We start from the raw sequence: 27,433 nt of genomic DNA on the forward strand, positions 1-27,433 counted from the left end.
ATCGAGACGATTTTCGTTGCTCGAGTAAGGTACAAGGTAAGGTATTATCAGAATATACGAGTTTGTGAATCGTTCTCAAGGTACGTACTTTTTCGAACGGTAAACGCGTTACAGCTGCCTGTGCGAGAGTCACAGCGTCGAAGGAAATCGCACGACACCGAAAGCCTTTGTGACAACTGTGTGGAGTTGTATAACGCCTGAAATAAACTGGGACACCGTAGAAATTGTAGAGTGGTGCGACGCGTGGGCGCCGGAAACAATTTTCTAGCCAGTGCCTCTGGACTAGTGCCAATGACGTCTCTCTTTTCTCCGCTTCCGATCGGAAGCGGTTACTTTTCGTTTCGCAACGAAGCGGCCACTCGATTACGCTTCCCTCGATTAGAGAGTCGGCGAAACCTTCCAGTGAAAAGAAGAGAAAAAGAGAGGAGGAGGAAGAGACGACGCGCGGGTCGATCGTTTTCATCCCTGTGTCGCGCGCGCGGCCGCCTCCTCGTCATAGACATTGTTATTCCACTCCATATTGCTCTTCGGGTTTAATAACGCTTCTAGCACCCTTGTCCCGATTTTCCTGCTTTCTCGATACACCGACGACAAAGATTAATTAATCGGCGCCAAAGAGCCAGCCGGGTGTCTCTCTTCCTCTCTGTGGATCGCGTCTGCCAAGTAGTTGGTCGAGTACTTTTCTTTCACCCATCCTTTTCACGATTCCTTCCCTGATTGATCGTATCGCTTTACGACGACCCGAAACGAATTCCCAAAGCGAAGCTTCGAAAGCAGAGTTTCGTTTTCGACGGAACCAACTTTCGAACCAACTTTCCTCTCCGCGCCCGTTCTCCCTTTCGAACATTCGCTCGAGTCGAAAAACGTTTCGATCCTCTCGTTCGTACTCGAGTTATTTCGCTTTCGAAACACGCGCGCACAGTGGCTCCGACAAATCTTCGGTTTATTTAATGCATTATTAATGGGACGTGCAAGCCGTTCACCATCTGCATCGCGACACCGCGGGAGGCGAGTCGGCTCGCGTGTCTTACATAACGGTGGCGAGCAGACCTTTACGGGGATTTCCCTTAAAGGGACTAAGCGGAGGCAAAGGACATGGCGGTAAACGAGAAGGTCGCTATTAAAGGGACAGTTTAACCACGAGGTTAGAAGGGTCTACGTGGAATGACCCTGGCATTGTTCGTTGCCTGGTAAAAGGGATTCTCTCTCTCTCTTTCTCTCTCTGCTTCCAACTTTTCCCAGAACAATCGTCCTTAGATTCTCCCCGTAGTCCTTTCGACCAACTTCGTTTCAACTTCATTCCTCTACCGTTTCCACCCTTTGGTTTCTCTTCTCTTCTCTCTCCCTACGTTTCGTCTCTTTCCTAACTAATCTTCTACGAGGGAATCGAGTTGGTTCGTCAATAGCTACGGTTGAGCGAAACACACGAATGGCGTTCGATCGGCAAAGATTCTAGCGACGTGAAAGAAAACGGGAGACTAGGCGAATCGAAGGATCTTAGTTTTAGAGTAACTACGAACGAAGCCAGTGGCGGGACGATTGTTTCGAGCGTGAAAGGAAATGACGAGGAGACACGAGACCGAGTAGAAGAATAGTTCGCAGGAAGGAATTTTCTTCTCGTTCCTATTGTGAATCCACGTTCGGAAACCTTAGCATTCTAAGCGTCTCTCCGTTTCACGGAGCGTGCTTTTGTTTAATAATAAGTTCCACGTCCTATTACCGCTTCCTGAAATTATTATCATACTATTAGGTCGATTAGCATATCACTTTTCAGCCAGCTGGTTATTGTTCGATGTTTCATCCGCACGTCTCATTGAGCAGGAACGCGAAAGTCGGGCGAAAAAATATGGCGCTCGTCGAGGTCGATATTACATCGATCGCGTCATCGGAGAATAACGCTCGACGAGATCGGTGGCAAATCGACGCGATACAAGTTCGTACGCCGTATGATTCGGCAACTCGCGCGCCGCTTGTTTACGCGGTTCGCCGATTTTTGCTCGGCTGCTTCATTACCGGCCGTTTATCTTCCGTGAAAAAATCCTTGGAGCAGGCCGATCCTTTCGCCTCCTAACTAGGACGTCACGGGGAAAGAATCGGCTGGCATTCCTGTACAGTGCCGTAGAGACCGTAAATACGTCGCGACTAATTATCGGTTAATCAGCGTGAGTGTGAACGCGAACGCGAAAGAGAGACAGGAACGGCGTATTGGAGGACGGGAGAGAAGGAGAAAAAAGAACGGGGGAAAAAAGAAGGGAATCGTAGAAACGAGGCGTCGTGAGCGAGAAATTCTAGCGGGGAATAAAAAACGGGAAACTATCGAAAGAAGGTCTGCACGCACGCGGCGGTAACAATTATCCAATGCATCGGGGCGCGCGTTTTTGTCGGTTCGATGGTTAACAAAAATCGTTGCCATATTATGTAGACACACATAGCCGCGTGAACACGCAGGAAGCCGGGCAAGTGGCAAACAGGTTTTTCTCGTTCGCTTGGTCGCGCTATCTCACGACCGCGTGTCCGATTCAATTAGCGACCGTACAATTAACGGTAGAGATATCGAATCGCGCGTCAAGTTAAACGATCCCCCGTTGCTCTCTCGTTGCACCGATCGTGGATGCTGCGAACTATCAATGACGACTTTGCAACGATTCATTTGTATTACGATCTACGTTAAAACACATGCAACTTTATTAAATACCGAGGTGTTGTAAACGTAGAATAGGGTCGCCATGCTTACACGCAATAATACAACACCGATTCGTGTCACCGTCATGATAACCGGTTATATATATTTGGCGAATTCTATTGATACTTCCTTACCATTTATTTATTGCCCAAGAAATCGGCCGACCTGAACCATCGAAATCGTCATGGAAATTTTTCCTTACGCAATCGATCGATTCAGCTCGTCGAAGCAAACGTCGTTAAGAGCCCTTTCGAAGAACCTTGGCATTTGACGTTAGACGTTTTGGGGGGATTTTAGCGAGTAGGTTGGAGGTCGATTGGACAGCGGGAGAACTCGTGATTTATTCGCGTGGTCGCCGGGTCCTCCTTCACGGATCAATCGGCGAACTCGACCCGTTAGGACCGCTTTCTATTGGCGGCGGATCGGCTAGACACGCCGCGCCATTGCAAATTCTCAACCGATTCGAATTGAGAAACCACAGACGGGAACTTTCTCTCGTGTAAACATCCAGCTAATGCGACTCGACTAATATTACGACTATTATATACAAAAAGTCAACAGGTATTCCAAAACGTAGCTATTTTAGAATCTAAAGATATAACGTCTTCGTCGTACGTAATTCGAAACGAATCGAGAATGCCGTGTTTACTAAATCTGTTGCAAATTCCACGAAACGATATTCTAATTTCTTGTACGGTACTACTTTAATCGTTCGAACCAATCATGACGAATTCGCGTAATCAAACATTTTTATTTTCATACGAGAGGAAGATCTAATATCAAACGGAAACACATATTATCGAGTAAAGATTCTCTGAATGTTTACCATCTTTCTTCCAAGGGAGCAACATCCGCAAATTTTCTACTACTCGACGTTCGTATAATCGAACGTTCTATTAATCGACGTTCGGACAATTGCATTTTTGATGGAAGAAAAACTTAGGAAATCAGACACAACGGATGGATGAAAGTAAGAAAGCGTCGTGCCGTATATCACGATCGGACGGTTTTATATCGAATGAAAACAAGCGTGGGGCAGGGATCGGTGTAAGTGTGCCACGAGTAAGGTAATAAAATAAGCTCGGTGAAAGATAGAAAGGGAACGTGGGTGTGCGCTTAATCAAGTATTAATCAAGCAAGGAGTAAACGAACGACGACCAATCTCCGTCGCATTGTCGGTTAATAGAGACATCAATAAGCCGGATAATTTCGAGCGTTGCCGATCCGAGGAAAAAATCGCGAGAAAATTGCTAACCTCGGCGATCGTCGCTTTTATCGCGATGTTTCATCGGCGGTAACGCTGGTCGGTTCGTTATTCATCGGAGACAGTCACCGGGCCGTGACCAAGAAAAAACTGGGGACATCTGCTTCCCCGATTAAAATCCTGCCAAGTCTCATGCAGTGCTGTGAAAATAAAACGCGTAGGATGTATCCAATCCTTTCAGCTACGACTCCCCCTATATATTTCGTAAAATTATTCACCAATATTCGGTTCATAAAGTCCTACGTACGTACGAGTCGAGAGGGTTAATTTTATTTCGTCTTATTTTTTCTTTTACGCTTATTCTTTTTCTCCATATTAACACGATATGTTATATTATCGAATGTAACCAAGAGCTTCTTAACAAGACGAGTTCGCTTTCTACACGCTGTTGATCCCCTCCGAATGATTTACGCCATCGGCACGTCGAAGACCTCCATAGACAAGACTCTCTATTCCACTTTGGCTTAGAAGCCTTTCTGACAAGCTGCGCAGGGTTTTCACACCTCCTAGCGAGCAAATTTATAGTAATCCGCTGTCCGTTACATGCATCGACCGATATACTCTTCCCAACCTACCAAAATTCCCTACACAAACACACACATACACGCGCGCTCGTTCATCATTCTCGTTTAGCATCCAACGATATAAAACGATTTACGTAAGATTCTGCATTTTCTGTTTGACCTGTTCCCAATTTACCCACGACCGATGCAAAGCAATCGCTCGGAGCCGAGTGTCGCGCAACAATACCGCGAAACGGCTGGAAGGGCGAGCGAGAGGAAAGAAATGGGAGCGTGGGTGCGTAAAATCGAGCAGAGATCGGGCGAGAAGGAGCGAGGTTCGCGACGAAGCGGATTCGCGGGGGAAACCTTGCGAAAGTTACATCATCGAGGCTACCCTGGGCGATGGTTGCGCGCGTTAGACACATCCACGATGTTTATTCGCGTAATCGCGGTTTCGCAGCGCGTGGGTGCGCTCGCGAGAGAAAACAGCGACACGTCGATCGTGTTCCTTCTGTGCGAGCTTTCGGTGGCAAGCCATGCGTGACCGGTGCCTCGACCTCGTAATTAATTCGCCAACCAGACCCTCGTGCCCTTGATACCAGCCCCGATACAGCGAAAATCCAGCCGAGCACGGCTCCTTCTCTTCGCAAGAAACTAGCTCAATTATATCTCGGCTCTCCTAAACGGTTTGTCGTCCAGGTGGTCGACGGATCGCTTACCGCCGAGGAAAAATTCCTAATGCAACGAGATCGCGTCTTGAGATTCGTGTTAACAAGAATATTTTCCGTTGGTGGTTAACACGACTGCTGGAATTTTATACGCCTTGAACACCGCATTACACTGCGAAGCCCCTACTTCAGCACGATACATTGCTATATGTAGTTGTAATGTAGGGTAGGTTAGTTTCCTTTATACTTGTGTCTCCTTTTACGTGTACGCGTACGTAATTTATGCTTATTATACACCGCTGACATTTCATCGCATTTTTTAATAAAACTTACTACGTTTATTCCGTGAAACAGTCCAAGTATTTTATGGTACATTCCATATGTCACGTTGTCACTGTGCTTTTCAAACTGCTATAAATTTTAAGAATATGATTGCTTTTTTAATTTAAAAGCTTCGGTCTATACGCAGAACCGATGATTATTGTGAAAATATTTGCCAGAGTTGGTACCTGTTACAAGGATGAGTGTCTTTCTCTGTTTCGTTACGATTAATCGAATCGACTACTCGAATTTTTGTTAGTATTTTTGCGAAGAAAGAACTTTCGTCGTCACCGAAGATCGTTTAACGAGACGCAACTGAATTAACCCGTAACAAGCAGCTGAAACTGGTTCCAAGATGAGATCGCGACAAATCGCCAGATTGGAATTACAAATAGCCTCGAGAAGTATCTTCGAAGCTCTACGTTGCTTCACGGATCAAGATCAAGGACTTGCACCGTATATCTATGGGATCAGGATTCGAATCATTATGAAATCAACGGTCGATCTTCGGGACGGTGATCTTTGACGCTCGACCGAATTTTTACCCTGGCGCATAACTACGTAACGCACAAACAAGAATTCCTTTTGTACGAAGGTGTAGGAAGCCAAGCCAGGCGAAGGTGGAGACCGGCAAAAATTGGTGAAGAGAGAAAAAGCTTCTCGGAGAGAGAAAGGAACGGAGAGAAGGAAAAGAGAAAGGAAGAGACGAAGGAGGTGGTGGACACGTCTTATGCATAATTCATACGGCTGCCTTCCATGTATATTTTCGTGTTTAAATATTTGAATACCTTGTTCGCTGTAATACCGAGAGAGCGGGTTAGGAAAATATTCCGTCGCTTATTCACCGAGCTTCTTCTTCGTGAGGCTCGAGCACCGATCCGGACGAGGATTCCTTCGACTTCCTTCGATTCCATTCCAGTCCCTGCAACCTGGAAGCTGGCTGCTTGCTTTCCTTCCTTCTCCTCCTTTTCCTCTTTATCTTTGTCGAAAAGAAGATTTCATCGTGTCCGCGATATTTTCCCCGAGTTATTTCGCATTGTTACGGTGTTTTTGTCGGGCGACAAAACGACGGAACGAAAGGTGAGCGTTTACCAGGGACCGATTCAACGTCGTTCGGAAAAAAGGAAACGAAAGAGAAGCAGCGAGGTTCGCGTCCTCGAGTGACACGAGGTTTCGTCAACCTACCGTCGATTACTTCTACGCTTGTACGCAATTGTTCATTGTTCAGCGAATAATAAGGTCGATTAGGCCTGTGCGTCATTCTCACTATGAGAACTCGCGTGTCCCCGACGCGCTCGCCGCTTTATTCTTTCGCCCCGCTATCGTTGCCAAGCTCTCGCGCTAACGCTTCTATGCCATCGGGATTTTCCAGCGCGCGTGATTGCTATGTGTTTGCAGATACTTTGAAAATTACCGTTTCGTGCCTGTTAATTGTTACCTTAGTTGTTAATCTTGTTTTCCTTTTCTTTCTCATTGCGAAACGACATTCGTGAAACATTCAAGTACGATTCGAATACGACTCGAGCATCGATCGCAAGATAGAACACTGACGGAGCAGCGTATTTTACCGACAAATAGGGTCAATGGACTAGCAACCCTTAGGGAATATACAGGGAGGCTCGCGTTTTCCTTGCGGAACAATCCTGGCGAGGTCGGCCAGAATGTTCGGAGCGTTACAAGAGAACGGCGTTATACGGCTCCCATGGCAGATTCTCTCTTTCTTTCTCTTATTGCGTATCTACGAATTGACGAGATTCCTTTCACAGACTACGAAGGGGATAGGACGGAATCGAAGAGAGAAGAGGCTAAAAAAAAAGGGACAGTTATGGAGGAAAAGAGAGGAAGAGAAAAGGGACGAGCGAAGAGCACGATGTGCTAGCTAGGGTCGGGTAATGGAAGGGACGGAGAACAATGTCGTGTCATCGGGCAAATCGCACAATACTGCTTCGACTAGGACGTAAACTATCACGGGCCACGACCAAATTTCGCCAGAATTCAGCGAAATATTCGTATTTACGACAGTTCTATCCTCTGCGAACCGTAGAAATTTTATACGCGACTCGGGAATGACTGCCGCTGATGTAGATATACGGCAACCAACCGAAAAAATTCTCCGTTTCCTCTTCTTTCTGCCAATTTATCTATTTATTTGCGAAGTTTTCTATTTATTCGCCAAGTTTTCTATTTATTGTAGATCCTTTGGTAGATAACGGATAGCATGCAGGAGAAAGAGCGTACCAAATATGAACCGACCGAATCGTATAATACGAACGAAGAATTTAGAAAAGACGTCACAGGCAGATCGATGAATGTTATTCGTTCGAGTAACGGGATAATTGCAATTAACTTGGAGACCATGAGATTTTGGCTTTTTATCCGGTTATTCTGTTCCATGAAAGATACACACGTCGAGAAAAGTGACTTCTTCTCGGCCAAGGACGCAACCGTAACTTTTAATTAACGCTGATCGGTAATTCGCATCGATAATTGGTCGACAGGTAACAATGACAGCGACGATGAGGAACATGGTCGTGAAACGGGACCGCGATAAGGGAACATGACTAATTACATGGGTTTAATGAAGGGTCCCGACCGCGATAACGAATGGAATACCCTGGACAGCCACGTGGCGCGTGTTATCTCACCGACGAAGAACGAACCTCTCTCCTTGCAATTACTCCTCAGGCGTCTTTTCCAAAGGAAAATTATCTTTCGGAAAGTTTTGCCGGATAATACACCTTTTGTTATCGGTGTAATCCAGTCGAATCTCTTTTTCCTCAAACTTCATTTCTAACGATAGGCCTGGGACTCGTACTACCAGAGCGATATAGAAACGAACCACCCGGATTTCCTTTGCTTTCTTCGTATCGCAAAAATTTCCGAGGAAAACGTTCCGAGAAGAAAAAGGAACGGTACGTTTCGGACGAGTTTCGAAAACCAGTAACGAAAAGCAGCGACAGTTTGCGATTCGAGGGACGAGTGGAGATCTATGGCGATCGGGTTAGGAACGGGTTAGTACACGGGGCGTCAAAAAGTCGCGTACGTTATTTGCTCGGCAAACGATGGCCGCGCTTCGCCGTTAGGTGTAAACGAATTTACGATCGCGGGTTTTTGCACGTCTATCCTCGCACTGATGACTACAAATTGCGAAAAAATCGGAAACCTATAACGCGCGTGTACGCGTAACGCGAGAACACCATCTCTTTGTATTTTCACGGATCCTCGGCCGCTCGTTTGTTCTCGCGAATTAATCAAACAAAACGTTGTTGGTTCGCAAAGGAACGTAAAAATTTCTCAGCCGGTCGTGAGAGAGTATCGGCTCGGTTAAACGAGCTTTGAAAAAACCTGTAACGACCGCGCCAGCCCCCCTCGATGAGAAAGAAGCGGACGAGCCACAGGGAAAAAAGGACGAGACCTAACCCGAAAGTACTTTTCCGGCAACGTATACGCGTACAACGCGAGGCGTATGTGCGCGTAAAGTTCCAGCACACACGCGTTTATTTATACGCTTGCCACCGCTAAGTGAACGGGTTACCTGCCTGCAAACACGTACCTGAACAAACCACCGACGGTGCAACGGATTAATGCCTTTTCAGATGCTCGCTAGCATCGAAGATTACCCGTAAAACCTGCCTTTCCTTTCGACCTTCCTTCCCCTTCCCCTTTTTCCTTTTTTTTTCCTCTTCCATCTTTCGGTTGGTTTTCATTCCACGCTCGTTGATTTTCGACAGACACGCACAGCGCCTCGTTACCACAACTCGAGCTTTCACTCTTTTTGCGCTTTACTCCCTGGCACGTTCGTTCAAAGATTCTTTCGGATTTTCAAAGGGCAGATGGCTTTCCACGGAATTATTGCTCGCATCTGATAAATGACGATTACTTTCTAGACGTGCAAATACACGCGCGTATTTATAGTGAAATCGGAAATGCGGATAAACAATCAGGAATGTCAACAAACAAATCTGAAATCTAAACACCGGAATCTATATGTTAGCGAGCAAATCTGAAATGTTTAACAAATTCGCTATATAAACGTAAACAAACAACAGACGCGGACAAACAAACAACGTGCAGAAAGATATACGGAATAACAATATATTTTCGATGTTTTAACCATATCGTAAGAACATACGTGTTAAAACTATGAAATAGTCAAATCTTCAAATATCTGCTTTCTAATATATCGTGAAATAAATGCATCGCCCTTTGCATCGTTCATATCCGAACGAACATCCCAAATGAAAAGTACCACCGATACGAACAGAGACGAAACACGTTAATGCACCTTCCGAACGAGAGCCGTGCAACTTTTTCGGCGCAGAGGAACAAGAATTTCGCTGCATGGCGAATCGGAGCTGGTTAAATGGAATTGCAAATTCTCTTCACTGAGAGACTTCTCTCTTCGCAAAATAACCAATCGTCAAACGGGATCGATTTTTTAAATTCGTTCAAACGTTTCGACCGTAAACGGTACAACGTACAATAACGTCGGCCATATAAATGTGACACACGATTTCCTATCGTTCTCTCCGCGAGAACCGTTCGAACAACAAACCACACGTCCAGGTGAACCGCGCGCGATGGCTCGACAGACCATCTGGCCGACGCGACGATTGTCCCCCCCAGCGACGTTATTAATTCGTTACAGCCGCAGCAATTTGTCGGAACGCAGTCGATAACGGGGGACGAAGTTATCACGAGCGGCGAAATAGGATCAATTTGTTCCGCGAAAGTGAAAACTGGCCGCCGCTATAACCGCTCGATCCAACAATTTCCAACTTGTTCCCAAAAACTGATTTTGAACACTGTCAGGTTATGGTTGTAGCGAATGCTCTGGCAAACTTGTCCCTCCGACAAGCGAAACATCTGAGAATCGAAATGCGTACGAGTACACTCGCAAAAGTCTATACATGTACACACGTGTACCACAGAGAAAGAACGCGATAAGCAATTTTAAGATTCAACACGCGATCAATCTGTTCCATATTACATCGCAGTATCAAAACTGCCTTTCTCGATTGATCGTAAAATGAATGCAAATAATATGCATTCTGCATATCGTTATCGGCCGTTTAAAAAATGTCGTCATATCCTACTGTATACGAAATTCCACAGTGACGCGTATCACCTACTTTTAGCAGACCTAAATCTAGGGAACTTTCCCTCTCCCAACTTTTTTAGCCATTCACTGACATCGAAGTCAACGAATCAGCAAATATGGACTTGTCACACTCTTCCTCCTACGCTTTTTCACGGAATCCACGAAACACCTATTCTTTCGACTTTATTCGGCCGACCTCTGGTGCATGTGCCATCCGCAACAAGGGACAGATAGAGGATAAAAAAAGAAAAAAAGAGAAAATAGAATTGAAAGAGAAAAATCACCCTCTGCACGATCTATCGATGTCACGCCGGTCGAGATTCAACAGCGCAACACGACCACCATAGAACACACGAATAATTACGATCAATGGGATTAATTAGAGCAGCGAGAGAGGGTCGGTCGAATTTGAGCGGGTTTGGAGTTTGGACAGACTGTCGGCGGATTCGAGGCAAAGGAAATCAATGGCGGATTACGATGGGGCGCGCGCGAGACAGAGGGTGTTGGTTGGCAGTGTTCGCTGAAACGGGGCGGCGGGACGTTGAAGGGGGCCAGCTTTCAGCCTAGCACTTTCTGCGGATGCCCCCTCGCGCGCGCCGATCGTTGCCAAGGGACATTTTCGACGCGATCGACAATCCCGGACTTCGCACACACACAGAGAGAGAGAGAGAGAGAGGGGGGGGCAAAAGAGAGACAGAGGGTGTGTATGTGTCTCTCTCTCTCTCTTTTCTTCCCTTTCTCTCTCTGAGCAGTCGTTTGCATAGGCGTAACGCGCCAACGAAAAAACGGACGGACGCGTTGCACCACCATATGGCGGCAACCGAGACTTCCTGCCTGAAATTGAAATACGCGCGACTACCACTGCTCGTTGTACTCGTTGCATGTACGTTTATTTGAGCGTGATTAACTCGATCCTCTTCGAACATTACTAAACGATACGACTTTTGTTTTTGACTCCGTTTATTGGAAATTCTGGAGTCACCAAATGGATCGTAGCTGAAGAAAATTACGAGTAATATCCCTTTTTACGTTTAATCACCCTGAACACATACCCGAAAACGTGATTCATCGACTTTCTATGATATATCTGAGATCTTAAATTTACTAGCGTTGGTTATACGTATGGCTGTAGGATACACGAGACTCTAATCAGTGTCGTTGTTAACGAGCTTCTCAATTCCATTATCCACTTACATAATTATCACTTAACACGTTTCAAAAATAGATTCAACGAAGATAGGATGAACAATATGAAATTCGTTGTAGCGAAAAAGGTAATGTCTGCCATCGTCACTTTCCTCCGCGATCCAATTACGGAGTTAAACTGCTTGTTTTCAGAGCGACTCCGAGATGAATTGTACGATGTGGTACTAATAAATATTCCAGTTCGAACATTTCGCGTGTAACTCCTTCGCGAACGCGTTAAAGCGCAAACCAAGATATATGGATCCCTATCACACGGAGTACCACGAGAATCAATCGCAACGTATAGCAAGTTGAGTCTGGTCCTGATTTTACTCGGTTTCAAAGCACGCGCCAGTCAGCAGGGCGATACACCAACCTTTTTCGTCCAACGTGTCTCCCTATCGCATCCTGCTGCCCCTCTCTCTTTTTATTCTGTGCATGCGTCTGTCATATTGTTTCGTTCCGACAAACGTTACTACCCTTCCTCGCGACGATTCTTTCGGTGTCCTGCACACACCCACGCGAGGATCGATACAAAGCGTTTGTTATCGTGCCGATACTGGTCCGACCGTCTAGCATCGACGAAAAAGCTTTGACGAAACCGCGGCAGCGGGGTGGCTCGGCCCCTTTTTTTACAACAATCATTCAGCGGGACGCCGCTCGCGGAGGAAAGGATAACGAGCGAACCGCCGAGAGAAAGTATGCCGGCTCGCAATTAGACGTAGTACTACGCGTCCGAATAGGGCTCACCCCTCTGGAAAGGGAGCGTTCCTCGTGAAAGAGCGCACTCTCATTTTTTTCCTCTTTTCTTTTCTTTCTTTTTCGTTTCTCGTACTCTTCACGGCCCGTTTTGCGTTTTAAATATTTCGGAGCCGACGCGTCGACGACCGTACGCTTCCCTCTCTGTCGAACACGAACGCCAACATCGATGCTGTCGCACTCTCGTTTTGCTTTTCACTCGCGATCAAATTGATGTGTTGCTTTTCATCGGATTTTTGCATTCGTTCCTCCTCTCTCTCTCTCTCTCCCTCCCTGCTTTTTGTCGGCCGTTTTGTAGACTCGTTTCGCGACTACGAATCGAGGGTGGAGCCGCCTTTTCGAATACACGCGATACGCTAAATACGCTAAGTGGAGAACACGTGTCCTGCATCTGTTGAAAGCTATTTCGGCGAAACCGCCCACCGAGACACGATGCGTTCGCCACGGATTCTTCCTGTTCGATCCGAACGCCGTCTTTCTTAATCCTCTTTTGGGATCGCCGGAATCCAGCTATCACAACATGTTTCGGAAAGGGAATAGAAAGATTTATGAAACGATCTGTGAGAAAAGAGAAAGGTATACGAGGCGAATTGCGTTGAAAGTTTTAGTTCAACTCTTTTAATATTAACCATGTACGTTGAAATCGAGAATTGTGTGGTGGTTCTTTTACAACATGAAAACAAATTTCTTAATAATTCAGTTGTTTCGCTAGAAAATGTACGCACCAAGCACCGCAATTCATAGCTCAGCGACTTTCTACATCATCCTATTAATTTTCGTATCGTTAAAATACTCGGCGGTTCGGGCAAGGAGAAAAAAAGCAATTAAAGTGCATAACAAAAGCTGGAGGACCAGATATCGACTGGCGTACGGCAGAAACAACGGGTTGTCGCAGTGGTTATCGGTTCTTTATTCCGATACAGACTAGCCGTGACCACCGCGGTCAACGATGCGTTCAAAGTCGGACGGTGAATCGACGCGGACGATCGATACGCGCGCATCGTCCAATAGGATTGGCTAACGAGCCGCTATTTGCTTACGGGGGCTATCCGTGACTTTCCCGCGTGGAAATAGCCACGACTTTTCATGAAATCGCGAAGGGTTTTAAATTTTCACGATTTCAGGGGCTTGAATTTTTGGTACGCCAACTCGATGGAAGCCGGCTCCGAAATATCCAATAAGGAAACGGTGAATTTTTCACGCGACTTCCATGCCGTGCAAATTAATTAACGATTCCGCTTTCAACCGCTTCGATGAATTATGCCGATCGCCGGAAGAGGCACTGGCCTTCTGCTTCCAACTCTCGATTAACCGCGGTTTCGTCGGTCTGCTGAATTTGCAACGTCGTTAAACAGATTCGTAAGAAAGTAATCCGCGTATATTTTACCTTTATCAAACAGAGGCTCTATGAAACGTTGGATTATTTTCGACTCGATCGTGTTTTCTCTTTGTCGAAGGATTTCTTCGATTCGGGGAAAATGTGAAAAAATCGCCAAGGTAGAAACTTTGCACGATCGTTTATTGCGAGTGTTTGAATTTCAAGTGCTCGAGATTAGCGCGTGAAAGAAACGCGTGTATAGCCAGCCGAGGTTTGACGTTGACGTGACCGAATGCGTTCTAAGAATTTCTGTAGTGTTTGTTTGAAGTGAGTAAAAAATATTGAAAAATAAAGATCGAGAACATGCGCGCCTATATATTTTTATGGTAGCCTTCGATAACAGTCAGCGAGCTGTATTTCATCGTGTCGGTTTCAATTGGTTGCGAATATTTTTCTTAAGACGTTCAAAGTTCTTTTGCCTATGAAAGAGAGAAGAGTAGCGAGATTAATTATAATAAACGACGTTTCATAGAAGCTCGTAATTATCGAAGATGAATTACACTCGTCGAGAGAATATTGGTGGACGTAATTCTCCAAGAAGCAGGAATAATGGAAACACGGATAGCAAAGCAACCAAAGGAGATTACCTGTCCGATGAGCGTATCGCGGATCAGGGCCAACCGAATGTTCAAAATTCAACGTCACGGCTGATGCTTGTTACCCCTGTTCTACAGTCACACGATACATCACTGTGTCGAGGTGCACGATTTCAACGATAGCCCGTTGTTCGCAACAGCCAAGGATGAACCCCTTGCTCGCGTGGATATTAATCCTGTTACATGGTGGCGGTGGTTCCACGTAGATTACGAGTCCGGCTCGAATGTAACATTCACGGTATTACCGAAACACATCGTAAACGGGGTAATATGAGATCGCAATTTGACCATAATCGATCATTCCATACAGCGAACCAGTAACTCGTATTGCGTTTCAGCGATTTCATTAAATTCAAGATAAGATAAGAAAAGATCGATTTCGTTATTATACTCGTTATCGTTGTTGGTGGTGATTATTTCGTTTGCTCGTGCAAATTTAGGAAAAACAAAGACGACGTAGCTCGAAAGGCAAGGTGCGCGAGTCTGCCGGTCGTTTACCAAGGGTTGATGCACCCTCGCGCTGAGAACAGCGTCGCTTGCGGGCATGGAACGAACCGAAAGTGCTTCAGATCTCGCTAAACGAAGCAGAAAATCGAGCTTACGGTTAAAGCTGGTCGATGTCCGAGAGAACATATCCGTGCTCCTAGTCTCCAGTTTTCGTCTTGCGTTCTTTGCCACATAATTGTGCTCGTTTAATTGGCCGTGAGAATTTTTCACGCCGTCCTCGGATACATTTGCCAACTCCCTAAACGTTGTCCGTGGAAACGTTAGAATTTTGGTTATCGACGTCCAAAGGCGTTGATAATTTCGTCTCTGTGTTAAACTCGCTAAAATCAGCGTTCCAAATATACCGATCCGCGGTTGCTAAGAAGGAAGGGTCGCGAAATTACGTCGTTGCCGGCCGATGAAAAATGCAATCGACTCTTCTTTGCCTTCGAGAGTTCCGCCCGCGGAAACTTGCGAGACTTCGTTAGGGCGGCGACGCCTTACAGAGGAACCAAAGAGAGGGTGGTGGATTCAGCCGCAGGTTCCCAAGAAACTTTCCACCCCACGATTTCCTTCTCCCTCTCCCTCTCTCTCCCTCTCTCTCTCTCTCTCTCTCTCTCTCTCTCTCTGTTTCTCTCTAGAGGCGAATATTCGCGCGAAATAATTGAAACGGAATGCTTAATTTTCGTCTGTCGACGGAGTGCTCGAAGTTCTTCGCGGAGCCCGCCGAAAAATCGCGCTCGAGAGAGTCTTCTCACTGGTAGCTCGACGAAAATTTCCGTCGAATTCCGACCGTTGTTCGAATCCAGGCACTGTGAATTCAATTGTACTCGCCTCATCTTTTCCAACTTTTTCGCCAACTCCGTCCCTCCTCTGGAAATATTCGCTGTAAATTCGAGAATGCAAACGGTTCGGTGAACAGATACCGTCTGTCTGTCTTTCGAAGCACGTCGACGAAATTTCAATTTCGACGTCGTCAACGCCTACTGTTACCGACTAGACCTACGGCCCTTGTCTCTGTCTTTTTAGCCGCGAAGGATAATCGCGAAGTAGTCGAAGCGAACGAACGGAGCAAAGAAGGAGCTTCGAACGAGCACGGTACGACCGAGTGATTCCGGTTTCACGGAACGAGCTGTGTGTCCTGGTAATTATCCTGTCGTTAATTATGATCGTTGCCCCGCGACGCCGTGTGTTTTTTATCGGCCATATGGAGGCCCCGCGCGACCACGAGCCGCTTAATTGTTTCCGTTTTTCCTCTCTATCCCGGCGTTTCGAGCCGAGCGACACGGATATTACTAGTATTTTTTACCGGAGAAACGAATAGGGCTGCGGTCTCGAGCCACGAGATCGTGTAATTTTTACGGAGGCGTGTGTCTACGGCGGTGCAAAATGCCGTGTTTTACCATTGTCCAGCTTCAAGCTAACGAAATTTCAATTACTTCCTATCGTAGAAAATAACAACCGTAGAGTTCCAATTTCACCAAATGAAAATTCATTTTTTCAAGCTCTCTACCTCGATATAGAATATACTCACGGTAGAGCTCTATTTATCTAAACTCATCGAAAAACAAACTATATCTATATCTAAACTATATCTAACTAAATCCAAACCATAGCTAAAGTTCATGCGATATTTACAAATTTTTCTATCTTCCGTACACAACGGGAGTTCACGTCAGCGGAAGGTTTCGTGTCGATAAGTAGAGTTCAAATAAATAGAGATCTGTACGTTCATATCCCAAGTACCGATCAAGGTAGCCTTATCGAGTTCATTCTTCCCCTTTTCTAGCCATCTTACCCGACACTTTGCACGCGACAATGTTTCCTCAGACGAAACAAAAAAGAAAAAAAAAAAAAACAAAACGGAAACCCTGTCCGGCCGGAAACTTGGACAGCACGCCACCACTAGATTGTGGTGGAGTACGGAGGGGCGCAGATGTCGAAAACAGCTGGTCTCGTGGGCAGAAGTGTACACGCGTGACGTCATCGGCAAGTAAACGACTGCTAGCAAACGCGACACGCCTCTCGGAGATGCATAGATTGAACCTATTTCGTGGCCCTCTCACCCTCGTGCTACCACCGCCTCCCACTCTAGCTATCCCCCTTTCGCTATGAGCGGCTGCCTTTGTCTGGGAGTTAACGCGGCCGGAGCCAAAGGATTTCGCGATCGCGAATCGAAAAGGGATCATCCGTGCGGAAAGAGGCCTCGAGCCTAGCCGATCAATTGATATCGCGCACCGATTAATTGGCTGCAACCCCTCTATCGACGAAATCTACCCCCCACTCGCGATTCAATCGAACTCGCGGTGTTTACACATTGCGAATTTTAACGCGTCGTTAAAACTACGAGCTATCAGACGGTCCAATTAACGTGACGCGGCGATATTTCGCGGGACACCGCGACGCTGGTCTGGCGGAATCGTTTCAATTGGAGATGACATTTGTATTTGAAGATTCGTAATATAGAGTGGTTCGTACTATCGTAATGAAATTCTTGCGAAATTTTTTCTTTAGGACGCGATTCCTAGAATGCCGACGATTCGGATAACGAGCTTTCCTGCAGACGATATTGTTAAACCGCGCGAAGAGATGAACAGTCGAGTCACGTACTTACGAATAAGGGGTCGTGCCGCGAATACCGAGTCCCGGCTTACCTGAAACAAACAAGAGAAACGTTTATTAATTGTCCGTTTGAAATTGCAAGGCGCAAACGGCCACGTTCAAAACGTCCGTTGTACGATGCAAGCGGAGGAAAAATCGTGGAACAACGAGGCACTCGAGCGTGATCGAACACGATCGAACGATTCGTGATGAGTTCGAGAGGCTGCACGAGTTCACTCCTTTCGAGTCGAACATATGTATGCCACGTTAACCGGAACACGTGCGAGCAACGTTGCGGTTTCACGAGGACGGAGTCCTCCGGTTCAACTCGTTTTTGTCCAACGACCACGACGCGACGCCGACTTTTTCTGATGGATACACGGCAGAGATCGAGTTTCCTGGGAATCGAAGGAAAAAGACCGGTGAAATGCCAACGAGACGACGACGCCGATCGCGACGATCCATCGATAAACGTCGGCCCTTTAAGCGACGCGGTGGAGCATCGATTAAAATCAGCTCGACGGTTATTAACGGTCGGATGGACAGCGCGACAAAAGTATTGGTAATAAACGATTCGGACTCGATGCAGGCGAATCTCTGACGCGTACAACGATTAGCGCTCGCTGAGTTCTGATTATAAAATTGATTTCGCGATTACGGCTTATCAGTGACCCCGACGCGGTAACAACGAGCGCGTTAATATCTTTTCGAGGTAGATTATCGTAGCTCCGGGCTCGGATTTGTAAATGGAAATTCGTAGAATCGTAAAATAAGGCGGGATCAGGGCGGCGGAAAGGAGAGCGGAAAAATGGCAGGCGACACTCGGGCAACCATTCTCGACGACATTTTATCTTCGACGTTTGACATTTCGAGAGTATTAAATTCCCTCGGTTTGCACGCCCACGCCCTTGTACGCGCCCGGCGAGGGGGAACGTTCTCAACATGGCGCCGCTCGCGAAAAAGACCCGCTTCCCTCTCTCTGTCTGTCTCTCTCTCTCTCTTTCCCTTTTCTTTTCCTTTTTACCCGTTCCCCCGGCTCCGCTTCTAACGAACTATTGTCCTACAGTACCGTGACCGCGTTTCTTCGGGAATGGATTCCTTCACGCTTCTTCTTTTCTCTTCTCTCTTTTCCTACGGCTTTTTTCCACTCGTCCGTTTCGCAATCTAGCAGCGGACGCGGTCAGCCGCTCAACCTACCGTGCAAAGCAAATTATGCAAGCACATTTTCGTGCAGCGGACAGAAGAAGTACGTTGAAAAGCCGGACAGTTCGATCCGGAGACCATTTGCACGATGTCGCGACGCGAAAACCTCCGCGCGACGTCCCTAGTCACGTCGTCGATTAACACATCGTTGACGGTACGCTGTGAAATAAATTTTACCGCAGTTGTCGCATATTTTTCAGAAACGTGAAGATATTTATAAACTGAAAACCGTCGATTCGCGTCTCTCGTCAGCAATGTGTTAAACGAATATAATCTGGCTATTCGAGAAGGCAACACGATCGTCCTTAGCCAGCTACCGAAAGCGTTAGCCGAATTATCGTATAAATTCTAACCAGAATTTCTTGGAATCTACGTACTTCAAGTTCTCTGAGAAGAGAAGTTTAACGGCTCGTAGATTATCGCCTCTCAGCTTCCAGCAATTTATTTTTAATGATGATCAACGGTAATTATAAGCTGCTGTATCTTACGATAAAACGATAAATTGCGTTCGTATCGTTGCAAGAAGAAAACGATGTTCGATCGATTCTACCAGGAGAAACGTACCGACACGCGCGAACTACCTTCTACGGTCGCGTCTGCTTTTTCAGATACGAGTCGTACCAAAGAACATATCGTGTATTTACATATTTGAAAACATTTGTATCCACAGAGAGTTTGTACAGAGATCTCGACTAACACCTCACGACTTACTAATTCAACAAGACGAGCCGCGTAATTGCCAAGTTGTACAAAATGATATAAACTAGGAACGACGTGCGAACGAGTAGCAAAGTGTTAACACCACGGAGGGATGACGAAACGTCGCTCATCGGCGAGGTTCCGCGAGCGTAAACGTTTATTACTTATTAGCCGGCGACTTATTAGCGACGGGCATTGTTCGACACGCGTATCCATTTCGAGACAAATGCCAAGGTGAGTAGCGTGAACGCGCGATTATGATTGTTGCAACTCCTCTCTCGCGGCGGTAATTAATATGCGACCGTCCGGGGTGACTCGTGCTCGCGCTCGTGAGCGCTAACGTCGTCGCCGGGAATTAACTTCCTAATTAACGAGCGAGCTTCGGTACTCGGGCCATGGTATCGGCGCGCAGGCGTTAAAACGAACGAAGATATACGGGCGAGCGTTTTGCGCGCTGGCGAGCGTAATTAGAAAGTAAAGATCATAAATTTTTTAATTGTCACACGATGCGTGCCGACCGGATTTAATCGACCGTCCGCCAAGCTCCAGGCTCGTTCCGAGATTTACAACCTCGCCCGTTCTGCGTTTCGTCGCACCACGACCGGCCAATCCGCGAATTCTATCCGATTTTGTCGATAGTTCATGATTTCGGAAATCGCGCGGAAAATTCTCCTTTGCTTTGACACAAACCGAGTCTGGCTATAGTATAGATCATTGGTGTGCACTCTTTACGAGCAACGTGTGGTATAATGTACTTGTATTTATTTATACTTAAGCACGCAATAGGGACGAATAACGGTATAACGATCATCGTACGAGTTACGTAAAGAGCACGAAGGTACAGGTACGTTAGATTCGACGAACGGGAAGGTTGGAGATAGACGAATTTACGCTGCGGTATATAGAAAGGTATTTACAAAGATATTTCTTTCGGCGATTGGTCAAAATTAGAATCTGTCATAATTCCAAAGTGACTAAATGACAGAAAATAAATTATTGTATTAATAACTTTCAGAAAAGCATCCGAATTCATTATGTTAAGATTATGCGAAGAAAATCAGCAAATCTTGCAAAATTGAAATTGCAAAGTTCGAAGCCTGATTACTAGGAATAAGTTTTGCATGCGGATATCCAGCGACTGGTTTACGATCAAAGGCACTTTGCATGCCATCGAATTAGAAGAAAATTCGAAGGCGATAAGCAGCGGTCATAACAGAAGATGCGTCGCGGTCGAACAGTGTGATCGCGTGGAAACGAAATTTACGATCACGCCACGGTACATTGCGCGGTAATCTTCTGGAGACAAATCTCTACGTTTTCTTGCTCTATTTCCAGCGGGCTGCGTCCGCGGCAAGACTCGTCCCAAGGATAGAGAGAACCGGTTTCCACGTTCTTAGACAGGACGAACCTCTTTCGATCTCGCGTTCGCGCATCGTCGATTATCATATTAAATGGACCGGAGTGTTTGCGGTCATTGGGTTGAGACCGTAGAACGTGACCATTTCCATTTGCTTCCATTCTCCGCAATCTTCTGCGTTTTTGCACGTTTCGTATTTACTTAAAAACTAAATGGATTACTTTTACGCTTCTCTTTACGTCGAATCACAGACACTTTGTAAAGAGATTGTTACGATAAAAATAGAAACGAGGAGAGAAAAATAGCTTCGAAATATGCACGGTTAATTTGGCGAAATTGAATACAGTGGGAGCTTGTCGCCGATTCCCTTTAATCCATCCAAAATTGTAAATTGGACGAAGAGCGGCGCGTTTCTCGGTTAGTCGCGGCCCATTATTGCATAAAATTCATACGCAAAGCTTTTCGATTCGCGACGCGGACAATTTGCAAACACGCGGCTCGCAACGCATCGTTGGACAACGCACTTGCCGTTGTTTGCATTTGGACCGGTGCCGGCAAACATTAATTAAGTTAATCAAATATTAAAGAATAAATAACGACGGTTATTAATAGATACGCGCCCCAGCTGTGACGCGCCGTACGTTCCAAATGAAAATTTCCTTTCTCCGTGGGTTATTAAATTCTCCGCGAAATCACATCGAGCTCTTCGACATCGTCGGGGTATTTCTTATTCCATGCTGGCCTTCGTCTTTTCTTTCGCAAATGCCAAATTTGGTCGATGAGAAATTCGAAAGGCGCTACGTAACGGCGAGCACGTAAACGACGATAGCTCGTCAAGTTCCTTTTACGAATAAACGAAAATTTCCAAACACCGAATACATATAGTTAGTATAATAATGCTGCAAGGATACGAATAGTGGAAGCCACAATTTCACCGTATCACATAAAATGGGTCGCCAGTGTCGTTACTAAACACAGGAGGGTTTCAACGATCCTGAGAAAGGGACGCGTGTCCCTTTGGATCTCGTAATGTTCTTTTTTTCCCCGTGAGGAATACGTCGATATTGCCTCGACCTCGTCTTGCCGCGTCCTCGACGATCCTTTCAATGCCTCCAACGATCAATCTCCGGCGTCCTCTGAATTAAAACGATCCCATTGTCTCTCGAAGGTTATTTTGCAATCGGGTATTTCACGCACAGCGATAGAGCTCGAAGCGATCGTTGAAAAGCGGCGGAGTCGACTCGCTGAATCGTATTTTCCACGAGAAGCTTAAAAAAAAAAAAAATCGCCGGATTAAAAAATGCCACTCGACCGATGAAATATCTGCAGCAAAGTGGGAGTAGGCTAAGAGGTCGTTCGCCAAAGCTATCTCGTTGAAATCGGTTAAGTGGCTGAGTTCCTACGGTCCATAAAGCGAATCGCTAGAAATATGTATTCGTCATTATCATAAGCCAGTGGGAATAAAAGAGGGCTCGCGATAACGAACCAACGACTTCCTTCCTTTCTTGCAGACTCGTTTCTGTCGGCCAAGAATTTCCCAAGTATGATAGAGCCACCTATATAGGTATACCCTGTGGTCGACTGTTTATCAATGCGATTATATCCTTTTTGGGGATGTGACGGAATGGCCAATAAACGGCCCTGATAAACTACTATCAAGCTAATGAGGGTATCGTGCTCTTTAAGCGAGAGGCGCGATAAGATTCAACGCAGGTAAAGCGTTTGCCTGAGTAATTACAAGGTCCCAACGAGTAAAAGATCCCGCGGATTCGCCTGACCTTCGGACGTTCAGGTAGTTTTGTTCGAATATGTGAAAACCAAGTCTCGAAACGTCGTTACCAACCAACCATTTTTTTACCTTAATGTAGACAACCGGCTACTAATTTCTGTCTTTTGCGTAACAATTTTATTTTCAAGTGAAAATTATTTTAAATACTATATTATATTAAGTGGAATTTGCAACGATCGAATCCTCCATTCTTTGAATACCTATTTGTCGAAATTTATCGCTAAAATTTTCGTACGTCGAAGATGCAAATTTATTTACCGCCTTATTGGATAACCACTACACGTTGGTTAACTACGCAAGGGTTAAATGTGCCAAGTTCCCTTCCTACCAATCCAATTCCAGTTTCATGTTTTCGGAATGTTTGTATCGATCTAATCATCAAATTAGCTTCGAGAGGGAGTGAAAAGACGCGGCGGCAAAGCGCGTCAATCACGGAAACGATTCCATCTGACACAAGGCGTGGCAAATGACGGACAATCACGAATAATTCCGGCGTGTTTCCAGATTTCCAAACACGCGGAGAGAGAATCGGCGTTTATCCGTGGTTACCATTCTTCGTCGCACCTATTGTCGATAATTCGATCGGTAGTGGTGTACTAACGGTGGCCGATTCGCCGATCCCATGCAGCGACGCGTACGTTAGCCGTTCTGGAGGATCCAGTCAGATTTGAATGATAATCGGACGGATACGATTGATTTATGAATACAGGAATGGTCGGTGCTTACTAGACGAGATTAATCTTCATTACACGACATTATCCCGTCTGGCTGCATCGGGCATCGAGGGGCGCGCGGAGAGACCCGCTTCGCTGTAGGTAAACTTGTCCACGATGACGGACCGCTGACCTTTATCCGCTTTCGAACGAATCGTTCTTGTCTTGTGTTTCACCTGTGATTTCGGAATTAAAACTATAAAAAAAAAAAAAAAAGAAAAAAAGCAGAAAAGCGGCGAGCCTAATAGAATGCGAACGACGGAAGTTTTAACGATGCTAGTAGAATTTCAGAATTCATCTTTTAATGGATAAATTCATCGAGCTTTTATTTCACCAAATGTTCACGATAACGAGAGGCGTTTCCCGCTCGATAATGAAACCCCCGTGATGCACGCGCGCCCACACCTTTCGCGTCGCGCTCGATTAACGGTCGTAAAAAGTAACTGTTACTTTTGCTAAAGTGCCTGTAACGAACGAGTCTTTGTTCGGAGATGCGCTCAATTGCTTGGCCCTGTTCGTTCCTAGAGAAACAGGCTATTACCGGTCTACAATTTGGAACAAAGTAGCAATACGATACCTAGATACGATAGTTCTACCTGTTATTAATCGATGATCCTATTTTCTCCAGCTAACCTTTCCAACTTTCGTTCGACGGATACGATCGTATATTTGTTATTGAATCACGCGGTTTCGATAGCTCGTTAGCCTGGCTGTTACGCGGTGAAAATCCTCCGAGTATGTAAACCAACGATTCCCATTCACGACGGACGCGCGCCAAGACGTAATCTACGATCGATCGATCGATTAATCGTGCCAACTACAACTTTCGTGCGAACGAAACATCCTCGGAATACACCGTGGTAATTGTCCGCCTTGGAAATTTCTTTTTCGATTCCGTGTATTATTCGAAAGATGCGCGGCGATAGCTTATCTTCGACGTGCTATGTCGTCCTTTGCGCGGTAGCGGACGCGTCTTCCCAGGTTTCTCTTCTCCTGTACGCTATACGGGCCGACTGAAATCGTCCCAGATCAACGTTGCCCTACGACCTCCACCTACTGGTAATATTCACGGTGAGTCACGTCGCGACGAGATTCGCCGAGGATATCTGGTTTGAGTTTCGAGACCAACGCGGATCAGAGGGGACCAACTCGAAGCGAGGCATTCGGACCAACAGGAAACGTGCCTTCCGAAGCGATCCGCGGCGATCAGCTCCTCTCTCGCTCTCTTTAGAGTTTCTCCTTCGACCAACCGACCAGAGTTTAGAAACGACTAATGGAAGAACCACGAAAGGTACGATTCTCGGATCGAAAAATCTGTCAACGACGTTTCTTCACCGCGTATCTCGATGAATACAGATCGAACGAATATACCGGATTTCGTATATAACGTAACTGGTTCATGCTCGATAATAGCGTTCATATGCTTAAATAATTCATACAACGTCCCGTGGACGTTGCAAGCAAGGAGGCAACGTTCGCTAGAGCTCGCGGCAGAATCGAAGCAAATGCCTTCAACTGGCCCGTATAACGAAGTTATTGACCGGGCTGACCTCGAGACCGCCGGTCATCCGTTTCATATTTCTTTCATGGCTGCTTTAATACGAGCCTGGCGGACAGTGTCGAACGCCAGCCAACACTCCAGGGAGCGTGCTTGAAAGGAAGAAGGGAAAAAAAAAAAAGAAACGGAGCCAGACCGAGCCTCTTCTTCGACCACCAGTCGATTCGTCGAGAGGAAGCGGCGCTGGTGCGAACGTTTACGCGCTCGCTTCCACCGAGTGTACGGAGGACAACACGGTCGGCCGAGGTGATCCTGCGAAACCGAGATTCCGTGGCAAATCTCGAAGAAGGATCGAGGTCGAGTCGATCGTTGAGCCCTTCGTGGCCGAATTGCCCTTATCGGGTAATTACGAACGAATACTGTGAAAAAGGGGAGGCGAGGAAGAGAGAGACAGATACGATAAAGGTGATACCGCGGCGAAAGGAATAACCGCGCGGCATCTGCCCTAGGAAGGTTAAACAGCTGGGCAGAAAGAGGCGAGGCGAAGAATCAGGGATAAAGGGCGAACGCAGAGAGAAAACGGGATGGGTGGAGAAGCGAGGGAGGGGATAAATAAAGACGGAAGGACGAAGAGAAGAGAAGAGGAGTCTAGATCCGACGGTTCGTAGCCCGAAGTACGGATAAAGAAAGAAATATGGCGTTGAATCGAGGGGGAGAACGAGACCGCGAGTGCTCGAAAGGGAGGGACAAAGCAGAACGCAGGAGAGGTAGAAAAGGGAGGAAGGGAGACGAGTGGAGGGCTGCATGGAAAGGGGCGATAAAGGCATGGAAAAGGAGCTGGCAACGCTGCTCGGTCGATAGAAGAGTGGAACCTGCGATATGCGGCAACGTTGCGACCCGTCTGCTTTAATACAGTGACTCTCATTGCCTGATCCTCCGTGGACGTTTCGAATCTTCGGCTTGAAAGCAAGCACAGCTGCAACGATCACCCTAAGATCCGTCCGAATGGCCGTAAAAAGAGTATCGTGGAAATGAAAGCAGAAAAAACGATGATATCGCTTCATGGACGAGTAGTAGACATTTTTGTGGTTGGTTGAGAACCCTTAATCGGTGTGCAGCCGTGCAGGTTGCTCGATGCCGCGTAGTTTTGACTAAAAAATTCTTGTTCCCAATTTTTGTTCCGAGTTCGAGGTTTTTTCGCGATACACGGTCGGCCGAAGAGTCACGTAGTCGTATCGACGTATCGACCGATCGATTTACTCGTTTCGAGCATTCCCCACGAACATCTGTTCGTTGTCAACCCTCGCGCAAAAGGCCAATATTGCGATAAAACATTAATTTACTGGAAACCACCGGTGTAGATCGAAGAAACGCTTTTTTCTATAGATTCCGTATAACGTAACAAACGGAAGACGTTACGGTCATAGAGAGTCGAAGGAAGACTCTACTCCCCGGGACAACTGCCGATACCGATTTTGCTCGCCGCAAAGAGAGGACGCACCCGATGCTCGAAACAAGCGTGTGCGATCGAGATTATAATTTATCGGAGGAAAGTTATAATTGGAGCAACGACGGGAAAAGATGATAGGCGCGGCTCCACGTTGGTCCCGCTGCTCGGAGGTTCTTTGAAGAAGGCTCGTTTTACCTACTGCTCCGCTATTCCGTTTCGCACGAGCGCAGCCAACACGCGACTAAATCACACGTGACGTAAATTGGTACGACGCACGCTTTGATCGACGAACGGCCGCGATTCTCGTCATGGAGCACGTGCATAGGAGATTTTGTTTGGTAATTTAATCTTGCCCGTATCCCGCGATCGATGGAAATTAACGTGTAAATAAATCCGTGGATATGGCGCGGACACGGGGGGCGGAAGCGCGCGTCGCGTGTGGGCGGTCGGACGTAATACAAATACATCGCGGATCGCGCGTGAAATTCCCTATTGATGCTCCGAGATATTTTCATCTCGCCAACCGTTCTATTTTCATCCGATGGAAGATCGGTTATGCATGCGCGGCGAATGGATTTCATTGTTCTTACGACAGAACGTTGGCAACGCCGAAACACGCAATGGAGAACATCCTCCGTCGGCGTGGAAACCATTATTTAATCGTGGATTTCGAGTCGGATCGAAAATCGGGCAATTGCCTCGATTACCTTCTACCAACGATTCTACCAACGACGTCAACAATGAACAAACGAGTCGTTGATCGTAAATAATCGTTTCCTCGGGAATACGAGATTCTTGAACAGGCAAGGGGCGAGCACGAGGCGAGCGTGTACAGGAAACACGTAATTCCAAATAAGTTCCGCAGGTGCAGAAGACTGTAACGCGTAAAAACACGAGTGGTTGCGAGGCTTCATTCCTCTGTAACGTATACGAACGATAAGCGAAGACACGAAACTGCCTCGATGAATTTGCTTTACACATCGATATAACCCAAAAACAGGACCTGTATATCTTTAACATAATTGCCTTCTTCTCGATGGAATCGCTTTTACATCGCGCAAAACAGAAGTAGTAATCTCGCTTTTTACGGAATAGCTTCGTACTCGGTTTTTTCTATGTCATCTTATTGACGTAGCACGAACGCCGCGTTATCGCCAGGCCATTCAACTTGCTTGTCAT

General features: G+C 46.4%; 1 protein-coding gene across 3 annotated transcripts in view; it reads right to left on the reverse strand.

Annotated features, from left to right (window-relative positions):
- The window catches only part of LOC126915979 (protein gustavus), a 156,022-nt gene that overhangs the window by 70,737 nt on the left and 57,852 nt on the right, over nt 1–27,433 (reverse strand). Inside the window, exon 2 of one of the 3 annotated variants that reach the window (XM_050721289.1) lies at nt 17,559–17,598. The exons of the other annotated variants lie outside the window; for them this stretch is intronic. Coding sequence (XP_050577246.1) covers nt 17,559–17,598 — 40 coding nt within the window. The remainder of the gene's footprint in view (nt 1–17,558; nt 17,599–27,433) is intronic. 3 annotated transcript variants of the gene reach the window in all.

The sequence above is a fragment of the Bombus affinis genome, chromosome 5 (assembly GCF_024516045.1).
Source record: "Bombus affinis isolate iyBomAffi1 chromosome 5, iyBomAffi1.2, whole genome shotgun sequence".
Classification (NCBI taxonomy): Eukaryota; Metazoa; Arthropoda; class Insecta; order Hymenoptera; family Apidae; genus Bombus; species Bombus affinis.